Consider the following 16023-nt stretch of genomic DNA (forward strand, 5'->3'; position numbering starts at 1 on the left):
TGTGTAATCAGACCATGAGGAGGTAGAAAGAATATGCTAGCAATGTTTTTTTCAGTAGAAAGTTTGTCCCCTGACATAAAAATAACTAATCAAATGATGATTTGTGAAATATTTAAACACTGTACACTACTGAATAACATCCTGCATTATGGGAGGGGAGGAGGTGCTGCCCTCTACTTTAGGGAAGGGTTGATTGAAAGGAGGGGAATGGTTTTAAACTAGAAGAGGGGAGATTCAGATTAGGGGTTAGGAGGAAACTCTTCACTCGGTGGTGAGGCACTGGAACACGTTGCCCAGAGCGGTTGTGGATGCCCCATCCCTGGAGGTGTTCAAGGCCAGATTAGACAACCCCTGGGCAACCCAATCCAGTGGGTGGCATTCCTGTCCATGGCAGGGAGGGGTTTGGAACTAGATGATCTTCAGCATCCATTCCAACCCAAGCCATTCAATGATTTTTACCTATTTGTCATAACTTGTAACCCTACTTGCAGATAAAATGGTACAGAAGTTACCTCTCCTTTTGGACACTTTAAATATCTAAATATAGAATCTACATTCATGGCTTTACGTACTCTAGACTGAAAATACTTTATACTCTTGTTCTGTTACTTTGGTCTCTTGCACTCCCTGCTTCTTCTTATAAACACAAAATCTACACAGTTGCACACCTCGTTCTTTAACTAAAAGTAAAGCTAAGTTAAGAAACAGTAAGATGAGCAAAGTTATATCAGCCCTTTGTCTAGTTCAGCAAATCAACAATAATTCACAAAAAGTTTTCAAGAAAAGCTGCCAATGCTTAGCATTTTCAGAAAATGTCGTCAACTTCGGATACATTTCTGGGTCACATACCCTCTGGAGAAATACATTACAGTAGTCAGTTCCCAACTCGGTTAGTGATGAGTTTTTGCCTGAAGGCAAAACTATACAGCCAGCACCACATTTGTCTCAAGAGGCAAAAAGATAAGAAATTGCTTGAGCAGCTGTCATTTTTCTTCCTGTGCAACACCTGATCAAGACAGCAAACCATTCAAGTTCTAGCGCTGAGTAAATATTATTGGAATGCTGAAGACCAATTATATTTCTTTTTGCCATCGATTCATTCAAGAGCTTTCTATTTGCTTCCCCCACCACTCTATGAAGATGACTCTATGCATATCTGTAGAACAAATTCTGCAGTATATTCCTATTATGACTGAGACATCTTAGCAGATAAATCAAAGTTTTAACTACGAAGCCCTGATTTGAAACTGGTAAGTCAATAATGTTTATCAATTACAAATAAAATGCAAATGTATAATAATACTTCTACATATACTGGGGAAGAAATTGAATTAGGATGCATTAAATCAGTCACCTAAAGAGATCAATATAATTATACAAGCTAAGATGCAACTTGGGAATCTCCTAAAGTGAAGTAATTTGAAATGACCAGCCTTAGACATCTGTATTCTGTTTGAATAACAGTCAACAAATCAAGATAGCCTTCTAGGAACCTACATTACTTTAAATAAGTCTCTTCCTTTACACCTAAGATGACCTAAAAGATGCAAAGCAGCCAGTTAACTCTATTGATCATCCTTCCCTTCTTGAACATTCTCATTTACATAGATTGCTAAAGGGAAATATTTTGTAAGACAGAATCTGAGAAGAACAGAAATAAATAACTTCTTTAAACAGTGAATCAGTGTCAAAACTAGAAGAAATCTTGAGATTTATATATCTGAACAAATATAATTTGCTCATGTATACTTTGAAGATACTCAGGTGTCCCCTCCTATCTCACCTCCCCTTTTCTCCTCAAAAAAAGGAATACAAACCACCATCATAACTAAAGTTAATAATGGCTGTTCCAGCACTGAACTGCGTTTTTGCCACTTAGTACAGAAGGAAAAGACACAGGAATTAACTATGGTGAATTCTAGGAGATACTGTAACTTTCCAGGACAGACTTCTTTTAGTTCAAGGCAGAAGAACGACTGCTGTTTCATTAGTTCCCAGTCACTTGTAAAACAGGTAAGGTTTAAAAATAAGAAAAATCAATTTATAGTAATAAACCAATTCATAGTAATCACTTAAGACCACTAGTATATACACCCATCACTGCAGTATCATTTGAATAGTTGGTAACTGTATTTCTTCACAGAAACAGAAAGATCAATACAGTTTAGTGTTCTACCACAGAAGAGTTCTGGCAAAATGAGACTGCAATTGTTGACCCAGTGAAGTAACACAAGTTCAACACACCATCACTAAAATCACACTGCCATGCTGGAGACATGACAGACAATTGCTTTTTTATGAACATATTTACATCTTTTAATGTCCACAGAAATGGAATAGGCACAGTGGTTCATTTAAAAAAAGGGAAAAAAAACTATTTTGTCCTTCTCTCCAATCCTGTAGTGTTGCGATGCTCACATCACAGCAGTAAAAAAAAAAAAGTGAAGCTTTTTCTTCAACTACTAGTAGTAGAAAAACATGAAAGGATTTTTACATCTCTGTACTCTAAAATGTAATTGTCACAAATAAGTTTAAAAGTTAGTAACTAATCAATTCAGTACTGAAAAGTTGTAGCCAAAGCAATTACAAGAAAGGTTGTTAACAATTGTCTCTTCAAAAAATTTCTGTACGTAAGACTGTCTGAACAGATTTGAAATAGTTATTAGTCTGACAGTAGGACAATGCAGGAATCAAACAACTGGATCTAAATGGACTAGAAAAATTAGTGGATAAGCAATCATTACCACTGACAGTATCCTGGCTAGAGGAAACAATTCACCTTAAAATTGATAAGTCACACTTCACAGAACATTGGTTCACATCAAATTAACAAACCTCAATTGTGCAGCGAAAGATTCATAATACATCTAGTCAAATATCTTCAATATTAAGCCTGTTATGCTCATAAAACTGTCATTACACTAATAAAGTGTGTTGTTGTGGATATAAAAATGTCTAGAAATACTAGACATTTTTAGTCTTACATTTTAGTCAATTACACTGACATTTTAGTCATACTTACGTAATGATCGTCGTCTCTTGTTCTTTAACTTTCTTCTTTTATTCATTCCAGCTTTAGATGGAGATTCCTCTTTGGCCTTTGGCTGACTGGCAACTTTTGAAGAGTTCTGCTGGCTGAAGTGTGTGGGCACATGACGGGCAAGTCCTCCCTGAGATGCAAAGCTGGCATTGCATCCACCAACTACACACTGATGAGGAAAAAAAATAAAGTTACTGTATCAGTACACTCTGCACTATCAAACTCATAGATTTTTCAGTTTGCCTTTTCTGGCTCAGCCTCCAACACACTAAAAGATAGATAAACTCTTTAAGAGTTTAAAAAAATAATATTTAAAGAAAAATAATCTAAAATTTCCATCTGAACTTTATAACTCATAATTTTTCTGTGGTGTAATCACCTTTTTAAATGCTATATAATATTCTACAATATTGTATAGCATAAAATTAATCTTGAACAATGTTAATCTTGAACAATGCAGTAAAACTCTCTTCACAGAAAAACACATCTGAAGATTTTTTCCCTATAGACCAGCATTATCCCCTTGCTTTTCAAAACACTACATAGTTATTCTGTATTTCTCAACAGCTCTACAGTCTTCCCTAGTGGTAGATAACAGCAGTGTTCTCTAATCTCCTTTCTTGTGAGAGGTTAGAAGTAAACTTTTCAAATAAAAAAGCATCCCTACCAAAACTGAATTTAACAAAGCTTAATGCTTTCTATAAATGCTATACAAGGTCAATATCCTTCACTTCTGGCTTGAAGTGACTTCAGTATCTTCAAAATCCTACTAACACGACAATATACACACTTATTTTTTGCAAGGTGCAATTCCTTCAGAAGTATTTAAGAAAGTTCTCACTCAAAGAAAATGGCCTCTTTTTCAAACAGAAAAGTAAGACTAGACCCAATAACTAAGCAGAAACACAGAAATCACAAGATACATGCAACTAAACAAGTACTGACTTTTTTTTTTTTTAAGTATTTCGTTTATGTTTACAATTATTTTTATATAAAATAAATGTTTAAATTATATTGTTGGGGTGGAAAGCACAAACTTTTTCTCTTGTGCTCTTAGCTTAGAAGGGTAACAAAAAAATAATTGATATGTATTTCATCATGGGCTGCAGTGAATTGTGTATCCACGACTGATTTTTCTTCTCCTGATTAAACAGTAGTAGGACAAATGAATTCATTATCCAGTAGCAAGAACCCATCACCACTCTAAACCATTCAAAAGCTTTCCGTCTTCCACATCTGTTTTGCTTCCTCCAATCCTTTCTCTTAGCTCTCTTGTTTGTATCTCTTTTCTCTAGCACTCCCCTTCACAGCAAACTGACGAGGCAGCCGTAATGGGAGTTCAGCAGTGAGTAATGCTGCAACTATATTCATAATGTAAAATTTTCTCTGAAGTATTTGCAAGCTCAAAGTAATCTGTCCCAAGCCTGCACATTTGGTTGAAAGACAGGACAACAGCAGCAGAATACCACTCAGTGTGTTTTGTCCCTGATACCCAACTTTGCTGTTTCCAAACTGGGGCTGTAAAAGAACTGAAAAGTTTATTTCTATCTCAATCCCAGCAAAAGGTTTTCATTGATCATTACAAAACATGAACGCTATATTCCTGAAAAAAAACCTCCATAATCACCAAGGACATAATACTTGTTATAGGAATAAAAAAATATGTAAGTATTTTTTCACAAGACAGTGAAAGACAAAAATAGGAGGACAATTTTATTTAAATGTTTTTAGCAAGCTTAAGGGAAGTTTAAGCACTAAGGTAACTAAAAACATGCAATGTTAATGTAACTGTACGTTCCTCTCTGTCTCCTCCACTAATAAGCATCTTAAATTTCTGCCCATCTCTACCAAAAACCTATCTGTAACTTTTTACCTTGCCCTACAATTTACCAAATTTAAACAACAACAATACTGTACACTTACACCATAACAGCCTACAACAAGACATCATACCACATCTAAATTCAAAATAAAACAAGAGATCTTGCTCTCATTTAGGGTACAGGAACCTCAAAGCAATATTATTACTTCAAATTAATATTGAAGATGAAAATTTACACCATTGTATTAAAGATGAACAAACCCACAATCAACAGATAGCGACAAAATACATGCATGCATTAGTTTGACCAATTTTTTATTCTCCAGTTTCGTAGTTCTTGAAGCTGTGTTGCTCATAAAAGCAGTTTCATGAAACTAAACTAAGCAACTAAATCTAAGCTTAGGTTTAACTTTAATGAAAGTGCCACCGACAAGCTTCTAGCTCTTTCTGATTCTACAAACACTGACAAAAGGAAAATGAACACAGAACTACTCCGAAGTTCAACCTTACTGAGAGATTAAAATTTCGGTCTTGCCAATGCCTGCTAAAAGTAAAAACACAACCTGAAGTCTTGGTACAGTGCATGCATTACTATATGCCAAATTACTTAAGTACAGTATAAAAAGGCAATACCTTCTGAAAATAATATATAAACATTGTACTTAAGTACAGTATAAAAAGGCAATACCTTCTGAAAATAATATATAAACATTGTGTTGGCCACATTTCTAAATCACAAGTTCTTAAGACCTCTTGTGGAATTCCTTGTCAGATAAGAAATACGGTTTTATGGCTAACTACACACAATGTCGTAAGTTGACTTCTGTCTAGTACAGAGAAAAAAGTCACGGACATCCAATACAGATTCTCTACAGAAGCTACCACTTCTTGTAATTTAAGTTTTACTTTTAAAAGCCCCAAACGTTAAGTCCTCAGCATATGTAACCCCCAACTAAAAATTATCTTTTTCTAGAAAGCCTACTTACAGTCTGCAGCTCAGTATGAAATATTTGCAAAGACCATCACATCCACATATTGTGTACTTTGACACTACCTGTTATGTCATCAAATAATCAACAGCTGATATATAGATGTATATATCAAAGATGACACAGAATGCCTTTGTAGTGGACAGAAAAATAGTAGAAGAGGAGAAAAATCTTACCTGTTTTTTCCTTTTTTTCTCTAAAATAATATATCCAGCAATCCGTTACTAACGGGTAAAGTCTCTTCTCTCCAAAGATAAAGGAGCAGTTCAGGCTGTCACTTCAGGATCTCTGGACGGTAAGTCACACCAAATCAGCTTCCCACCAGATAATTATACAGATCTAGAGGGCTTCTAATAAATCAGACTCAACTATTATGCACAACTTTAAACCAATCTCTTACTTTTTCCCCAAAATCCTGTATCTCAAAATTTTGCATTCAGTTTGCAATATGATAGGTTGGGTCCGGATTGGTGGATATGTTACTTCAAGAGAAAATAAGTCAACAAGTAAGAAATTTAATTTCTCCAGTGTACCCATACCCACCATTATTAATGGGCAATAGTGACAAGTGACTTTAACAACCAGGATATAAATTATCTAGTAATACAGATTTTTTCTATTGAATTCAAAATAATCAAGTACCCTTTTTAGAGTATTTAACGTGCATTTTTTTTCCAATAGATCTGACAATAATATTTTAGACATCTGGACAAACCTTACTGTCTCATCATCTAAGCATTCAGGCAGAATGACTACATTTTCTATCTGCATCTGCAATGCTCTAATGGACAGAAGATGTCCTGCCAAAAGAATAACTGACATGAATTCCAAATGAGGACTGAATTTGCTTGGCTTTGTCATCTAGATTTCAACTAATGTTCCTCTATTAATAGTCATATCAAGTGCAGTCATCCCTTAATGAATTACTCCCTAATGAATTCTGGAAGTTACAGGTGGTAGAATGAACACAAAATTCCATTTTTACTACTACTTTTTTTCCTCCCCTTTTAAGCAAAGGATGAAAGCCTACAATAAATTTATGTATTGTTATTTGTTGTTGCTACTGAAAGCATTTACCCCATGTGAACAAACCCTGCATGACTGATCTTAAACATTAAGAGCATATCCACATGTTGAAAGCAGTTGGTTGCATATTCAGTTTTATTTTCACAGAGTCCTCCTCTGCAGAGGATTGCTATAAGCAACTATTTTTATAATTAGGTCCCACACATTTGAGCTCACTCTACCATTTGTCCTTTCATTGTGCCTAACACCTTCTACTTGGTCATCTACATGCTAAGAATTATTTTGGTACGTCTACAAGTAACTAACTTTTAATGCCTTCTGCAGCGGCAGGTAGCACTTAAAAAAATTCTGAGTACCAGAAACAGTGCTAAAAAAATGCAGATTGTCACAGCACAATAACTATTCAACTGTTTCTAACAGCCAAGTTAAGACAATTCTTTCTCAGCTTGCCAAAGACAGCTACCAGCATCAGTTTTCTATTTATCTCTGCAGACTATTCCTCTAGTTCTATCTGTCTGTATGTTCAGAAAGCCTGAAAGTTTAGGTTGTTGAACTTGAGATAGGACAACTACTACATGATGATGATACTTCCAGTATTCCACCCATTTCTAAAAAGCCGCAAAAATTATGCAGTAAAACTATTAAAAAAAAAAAAAGTAACATCTAGGCTTTCTCTCTCTCAGCTCTGGATATAAAATGATATGCAAACATGAACATACTGATTATCTTCAGAGAAAAAATTACATGCTCTGAAAACACCTGTAACAACAAAAAAGGCTGGAAGAATGGCTAGAACCAGACTGTTATAAACAAAGAGAACTTCCAGCAGCACAAAAGCAATGAACTTCAGGTATTAAAAAGAGTAGTGTAACTCCAAAAATACGTAACAGTGGTCCCAAAGAAGGCCAGTAAATTCTCATATCAGAAATATTTTGCAAGACCAATCTTTGATCCTCTTGACAAGAGAAACAGACTTAGGAAATAGCACATCCAAAGAATGACTAGAAAAGCACACTGCTTTGCAGAAATACTTGATTAGAGACTGAGAACTATCATCAATGGTAACTGTGTCTCATTTAATTGACACACTTACTTTGGAGGGATTCATGGGTGGCCTAGGTAAGACTGTTTTCTAAACAACAAAAATTAGTGATGACGGCCTCGAATAAGAAGAAAATAAAATCCATCCATGTGTTCCACATAAAACGTAAGGACAACAGCACTAAAAATTTTTAGAAAAGGGGAGGAAATAAAAAAAAAGCAAAGAAATCTGATGACTAAAGGGGAACCAAGGTCCAAAGTTCTGCCCCAAAGGTCAAACTTATCATTTCTGCCTTAGTTTAGCAGATTATTCAGATGTAAAATGTCTCCTAATTATCTGATCACACACTATTAGGAAATTGCCCCATAAAGAAATAGAGCTAATATCTCAAAAATAGGTATTCATAAGCAAACTTACGTTTTCTACGTCACAGGTGTTGTAATACCAAGGGGGACGTGCTAAACCACAAGAACAGGAACCACAGGAGGAATTTACAAAAATATGAAACAAATGTCTTTGCAATTTAGAAGTGGGTTCACCTTAGTGACAAATGAACCACACAGTCATGTAGTTCATACGCATGCATGGAAAGGGCAGGTAAGCCCACAAAGACCTTTTAAAATGAAAGCAGAAAAGCTAATTTAAAGTAGGATACAGCCTTTAAATCAAAGGACAGCATTACATGCATCACAAAAATTGAGAATTAAACCCAGAATGGGCAACTACATAAAATGAATTCATTTGCAAACAAAAGGCAGACAGGACAGGGACATATTCTTCAACAGAATAGTTCTGCAAAAGACAGCTTTATGCCTGAGACAGTCCCCAGCTGCCTTTCAATTTAAGAAAATACTTTTTTCCTCTTATTTTCATTAGAGGTATAAGCATGTAGCAGCTTGCCATATATTCATTAGTCTCCACTCATCATTAAACAGTTTTGGTTTTCCTCCTGCCTTTACAACAGTCTTCCTTTTACAAGAGCTTCATCACCTTCCTAGCTAACATTCTTTGCCTTTCTTAAAACAATTCTGAACAGTTCTCTAGAAAATAGCATACAGTTCTATCATTTCCACTGCCTTCCAAGTCAATTCTTCACAAATCCTGACATTTATTTATTTTTAACAAATGATTGAATGACTTGGCATTTTCAGCAAGTACTATGAAGTGACAATGACTCCTACTTTTATACTTGAACTAACGTATTTATATATTTTGTTATTTTTTTATTTTTTTTTTTGGGGGGGGGGGGGTCGGGAGCCACTGTACTAATCAAGAACAAGAGGTCTTTAATACAACCAAATAGAAAAATTTGGGTTTTGCTAAAAATCTGAGCCATTAGGATTTATATCAACACCTAAATGCAAAAAGTGCTTAGTTTTTATAGAAAAGCTGCCATAAAATGAAGCAGTAACTGTTCTTGAACTGATCAAGACTAATATTCAACACTCTTAAATGCTTTTGTATCAGACAATAGATTTCAAAAGCTTGAAAAAGAAAAGGATCAAGTGAATAAAGGGGTCTAGGTAACTAACAAGTTATCACAATCACATACTTGGCTAAATCATGGGGGCTCTGAAGCCTATATTCAGCATAAATGAAAGGGGAACAAAAGAAGTTACAGGACCAGAATTATCATCTATTCAAAGCTCCCAGGAACAGATTGAGAAATACAAAGATAAAATGCAAACAAACACTGAAAACAACAGTAGGAAAAAAAATGAAGTAACAGACTTTGAGCCATGATAAACTACTGCAATAGTTGCCTGCGTTTCATCCTTTCCCCTAGCATGATCAGAAATTACAGAAAAGTATGTACTATTTCACCAGCTAGTTAACACAAGATGCTTATCAGAACTAACTATTTGAAGTCTTACAGCTCTAGCTGTAACCAGTTTAGCCAAAAAAAATGGGATATCAGCTTTTACCAACTTCACTAGATAACTCACAAGACTCAAGAAATACTATTATTTCCTGAGGCATGCCCACCTCTTTTAAACCCTATGCCTCTAAATCGACTTTCTTTGATGTACACCAAGCAAGTCTACACACTAACCTATCAGAAAGCTTTTCTTTAAGACAGAAACCTGCTATTACACTTTGTCACTTAAACTACTTAGTTCTAAAATGAGAAGAAATAAGGTACAAGTTTCCTCTAATGACTCATTTTCAAGTTCGATTCAGGGATCAGCAGTTAAAATTCCGTTACTAGAACAATCACATCTGCAAGATTTCAGGGATCTATGATCCTTACACTACGCTTTCAAGAGTATGTTAACTTAATTTCTTTGAACAAAGGAATAAACTCCATAGCAAGTTTCCCCCACTGTCATTCACTCTGTCAGAAGTTTTCAGACTAAATTAAGCAGTTTGGAAAGTCTAGTCTTCACAAGACTAGGGAAAAAAAAAAAAAAAAAGCTTTCACTTGCATTGAACTATTTTTACTCTCTAAGCTTTGAGTATAGTTTTGTTATCTGTCATAACTACTGTTAAAAACTGTGCAGAAACAGTAACTTCTGGAAGAGGTCACTGTAATAGAAAAAAACTTTTTAGTAATAAAACTGCCCTAAAATAAACAAACAGACGACATTACGTGGGAAGAAAGAGAGGAGAGGGTAATAGAGAAGTAGTGACTAAAACTTGGTGAGGTTGGGGCAGAGGGGGAGGAAGATATAAAATGCTACCTACATTTAATAAAAAGCCCTATTCATTTTTTAAATCCTAGATGGAAGGAGAACTTCAGTCTGAAGTAGTGTGGGTGGAACTTACCATAAAATGATCCAGGACTGACAGCTATGAACTGCCCCAACTGTATCCATAAGAGGATGAAGCAACTCATTAATAACGGATTGGTGGATATGGGAATGATAAACACTACTATACCTAGAATTGCAGGTACAGATTAGGGGGAGAAAGAAAGAGAAAGTTAGAAAATACTATGCAGGAAATACAGTCAGCTCATCGGTCCTGCATTCCTGACTTCCTTATTATTCTCAGAGAGGTTAACCATAAATAGTCACTGACTGTTTCAACTGAATTTTGTTAACAAGAACAGCTCTTATTCAAGCAGAGAATGCACACCACTAGGCATCATCCGAAGTGTAAAGCATGAAGCAAAATATCTCACTGTTACAGTGTATAAACAACTCAACAGGAAAACGTACACAAAAGTAAACTATATTGTTATTTAGTTTTAGATTCCCCTACCATTTATAGATTAAAAGCAACACGGACAGAGAAGAAATAATGGTATCTTCATCTGTTTTCATAACAGAACAGGATCTTTGGGCACCATCAAGGCAAAGACCAAAGCTCAGCTAGCTTGATATGTTAAGAAATCCTCCTGTAATGGCATTTTTCAATTAATACATTCTATCAGAAAAAATGAATAGGATCGCTCTTAGAATAAATAATTATATACCTTGCTATGAACCTTACCTTGAAAGGTTTGTCCCCACTGTGTGTCAGCATATGCCTCTGCAACCAACTTTGACTTGTTGAAGGTGTATTATATACTTTGCAACCTTTCCACAAGCAAACAAACACCTAATAATGTAAAAACATGGTAAGTTTAGGTAAGTCAAAGAAAAAAGAAAAAATTTCAGAAGTAGATTAGCAAGCTTATTACCACAATACAAATTAGTTCAAAGAATTCTGAAACCACCGTTTATTTGGCAACACACTTGTCTCACCAAGGCAAAAATAATTGCAACCACAAGTATTAAAAAAAAAAAAAAAAAACAGGTCAGTGAAACAAGCATCAAAAGCCAGAAGATGCTTCAGATAGACACAATCAAAAAGCCACAACATCCAGCTACAGTTTGCGTTTGTACTGCATATCAGTATCACCAGAGATATTGAGATAGAAAATTTGTAAGCGGTAAGATTTACATTTTACAGATAGCAAAGATAGAAAGATGATTTATGCTCATAAGCAAGTAATGATTTAATTCCTTGAGAATGGCAAAGTCTTAAAATCCTATTATTTAAATATCAGTTTTATACTATGGAATACTAGATACCCCTAGTTAAGGCCTTCCACTCCCTTCCTGATGAAGAAAGGGAAAATTTTTCATAGGATTCAAAACCTGTGGGTGTTTGGCTATTCCAGTATACAGATCAGTCATATGCACAATAGTGCATTAAAGAGTAGAACTTACTCATGCTGCTTTTCTCTCTCCTCTCATTGTGTCTGACTATAATCTAGAGAATAAAAAAGCTCAATGATCTTGGCCTTCATTAGAATTTCTTTAACAAGTCAGAGGGCAGAGGGGAGGAGGAAGGGATACAGCCCTAATTTTTAGCAGCAGAATACAGTCCCCAGGAATAGTGTTGTCCAAAATACTTTCAGAATACCTTTTGGAACTACAGGGAACTAATTGGATTTGAGCTTCTTGTTCTCTTTCAGAAAGAAAAAAATGAGTTATCAAAAGACTGTACTTTCAAAACAAAAGAACAGCCAGACAAGCAAGCGATGTACTTTCTATATAACAGACACCTCAACTTACTAAAGCAAAGCTTGAAAACCATGCATGCCTGTATGACTGATCAAGGTCTCCTGACCAATAAGGCCCAACTGCTGTTTTAGTGCCTGCTGCTCATCAGTTTTAAGATCCCCCTGCAGCCACGGGACGGAAGTCTGGGATTGCTGTCAGCGCAACAGCTACATAACTATCTCAGAATTGCCACCATCAACTGCAAACTGCAGAGCACTCAAAGGAGAACAACAGATAGTTGAAACGCAATCCCCTCAAAAAACATCCACTTGGTTTTACAACAACCCCCCAGAAACTCTAGCAAGGCTTCTTGTGAACCTGTCTAAAAATCTGAACCCAAAATATTTCTGGCAAAGTATTTCAGAAAAGTAAAATTATTTCATTAGTCTCCTGGGCTCTTCATTGTTCTGGCTTGGGCTTCCTGGGCTGGTTTAGAGCCATTATCTCAATATTAAGTTGAAAAAAACGCATTATAACCATAAAAACAATGTGATAAGCTTGCTTGTAAGTTCTCAAGAAGCAAATACTACAACTACTATCCTTAAAATTTATAGTCACTGAGTTGAGTAATAACCTGAAATCCTACCAAAACCACATGCTCTCTAACAACACTTAAACGCCTCGCCAGCAGGTGGCAGACAAATCCATGAAACCAAACAGCCAGCATCAGTCCCTTTCCACAGCATCTAGTGGAAGAACTTTTTGAAAAAGAAACCAACTCCACCACGGGGAATAAAAGTGTGAACTGAGGGCAATGCTCAGGCAGTTGTTTGGTGCTTCCAACAACTGTCTCATTCAGAAAGACAAAATACAGTTTAACATTTTCAATATGAAAATACCCACAAATCATGCCATATAATGTGAATGAGCAGAAAAATAGTACAAAAAATCTGGAAAAATCTTCCAATCACTTTTTAAGAAATTAAAAGGGGTTATGGATGGGACAAAAGTCACGCATTTACGTTGACAGACCCCAGGATACTGATACACCTCATCCATTTAATTGTCTCACATAGGATTCACATAGCACTTTTATAAAACTGTGAACAGAATCACTGAAATCTATCTCATGAGTGACTAAACTGCTGTCTCACTAGCTGAATGATTCCAGCTAAAGCTTGGACTTCAAGAAGAAGCACTAAATATCAAGCTAGAAGTGCAGTCATACCAAATAACATTAGCTAAATGCAACCAGTGAGTCACACCTGTCGCAGTGACACAATTACATAAGAAACTACATAATGCGATGCAAATTTGCACCTTATTTAAGTCTCTTGTACCCTTAAGATAATACATAATGACCTAACATTCGACATATTCACATTTTAAAGAAGCAGCAAGACAAAAGTTGAAAATAAACATTATGTTAGGTTAAGAGTTGGTATTAGTTGTCCAAGAAGTTAAAGACATGCAATGTATAGCACTGAAAGCAGACTGCTTGTGTTTGATATAAAGGTAGTTTACTTGAAATATTCCAGGCGTTAAAAGTAATTTGGGAAGTTGGGAAGCAGGGAGTTCAGTACAGATTTGAAATTACGCTATTTGGAGAGGTGTTACAACATAAAATTGTGAGACCAACCCAAACTGCACCACTTGAACAGATATTAGACCAAAAGATATATGCTCATATATATACCTTAATTTAAAAAATAATACTAGATGCAGTTATATTGAAGGTGTAACATCCAAAGACCTGCTGTCAGTACGTACTACAAACTGAACTGTTTTGGTAAGACTTTGTACTCCCAAGATGACCAGTCTTACATCTGCCCTGTAATATATTCTGTTTATATATTATTTCTAATAAAACTATATTTGTAAAAATAATCATGAAATAACTTTGCCTGAGTTAATATGCAGAAGCACATACACTAGAAGTTGTAAGAAAATGAATTCCAAATATAAGCACTTAAAACCAGCATCCTCGGGATGCTGAGAAATTAGCAAATCTATCAAATATCCAATAAATTTAAACATTAGGAACATACTATATTCTTAAAGGTCGCCATTCTATCAAAACCACAGAACACCAAATCAAGCGTGTTATGGAAAACACAGCAGCTGCATGCTTAGTGCCACACCACTGAGGGCCCAACCTCAGTTGCCAGTAGCTAAACTACTGATACTTTATAACATAAAACATAAAATTTACTACTGTCACCACAGAATAAAACAACAGTAAAAAAGAGGGAGGAAAAATAATTAACACCAACCCCTCCTCGTTGACCATCCACATGTATGGAGCGAATGTGATCTGCCAAATCCGGGCTGGAGCTGAAGCAAGCATGGCAGTGGTCCCAACAACAGTTGTAAGCAATGCTCTTTGCAGAGGAGGCAGGAATTCCTTGCCCATTCATCATTACTGGAGTCGAACGCCCACTGGAAATTGTGCTGTCTACATCCATAATAGTGCTGCTTATGCTGTAAGAAAAGGAGACTGTTTGTATTTGTTACACATTAATGGAACATACAAAAACTGTAGCTCTTTAGGGCTTTTCATCAGATTAATTAAGACAGGATAAAAAGGAGACTTGAAACATATTATTACGGCTCATCACCTTAAATACAGTAAAATATTCAGTCAGGGCATAACCACTATCACTCCATAGTGTAACTTCTTCTGGACACTGTCAACAAACGGGAGAGCTGGAAAACTTTCTTCCCATTCACTGACTTGTGAGAAAATTGTTTGTTAACACGGTTATTTTTAAACAACATCAGTCGTTCATTGTTTTTGCTAAGCCTTTTTTTTTTTTTTTTTTAACCAGACATATATCTAGATCAGCATCCACAACTAACACTAAAGCCTTCAAAATAATACAGAAGTGAAGTTTTACAAAATGTTTAAGAGACTCCTGCACTTAACTCCAAGGCCCAGCAGCATGTCTATCACACATGTAATCTAAACTACTGACGTTTTTGTTTGTCTTTTGACACTTTGCAGGGTCATTCTTATCAGCTATTCTGCCCTCAATCTCAGCAGGAAAAAAAAGCATGGAGTACTCTTTTCATATTAAGGCAAACAGCACAGAGACAGACAGATATTGTTCCTGGATAAAATAACTTAAAAATTAATATTAAAAATAAAAATAAAATTAAAATAATAGAATTAAAAAAATAGAATTAAAAATTAAGTAACTACTGACATAACTTTTTAAAAAAAAAAAACTTCTAAACTTGCTCATTGCCTTTTAGAACCCTTCATGTTTCTGTCTTCCACAAAGTCATAGAACTAAAGAACAGCTCGTCTTTGAGAGGACCTCAGGAGGTCGGTTGGTCCAATTCGCTGCTCGAACAGGACCAAGTGAGATCAGGCTGCTCATAGTCTCAAATGGTTAAGTTTTTTATGGGTGTTTTCAAAGGTTGGAGCTTCTGCTACCTTTCTGAACAGTTTTTCCAATGTCTGAGTAACCTAATCGTGGAGAAAGGGAAAAATTTCCTAGTGTCTCATCAGAATTTCCAGTGTTGTAACTTCTCATCTGTTGCCCTTCCATCTTTTTTAGTTGAACAGTTGATGACTGCCTTCTCCTTTCCTATGCAGTCCTAATCAGATCACTGAGAACAGCAATAAGCCTACCCTTCTTATTCTAAAACTGAAGAAACCCAATCTC

The 16023-nt window shown here is 35.6% G+C and overlaps 1 protein-coding gene across 6 annotated transcripts in view; it reads right to left on the minus strand.

The window, feature by feature from the left end:
- AEBP2 (AE binding protein 2) overlaps positions 1-16023 on the minus strand; it is a gene marked incomplete at its 5' end in the record, with an annotated part of 56090 nt that overhangs the window by 22340 nt on the left and 17727 nt on the right. For all 6 annotated transcript variants that reach the window (XR_014618368.1, XR_014618369.1, XM_084286225.1 and 3 more), the window contains 3 exons: positions 3023-3209; positions 11355-11462; positions 14626-14833. Coding sequence is in view for 4 of the 6 variants with exons in the window: in XM_084286225.1 (XP_084142351.1) it covers positions 3023-3209; positions 11355-11462; positions 14626-14833 (503 nt within the window). The remainder of the gene's footprint in view (positions 1-3022; positions 3210-11354; positions 11463-14625; positions 14834-16023) is intronic.

Source organism: Netta rufina (assembly GCF_964035555.1).
Source record: "Netta rufina genome assembly, chromosome: 1".
Taxonomy (NCBI): Eukaryota; Metazoa; Chordata; class Aves; order Anseriformes; family Anatidae; genus Netta; species Netta rufina.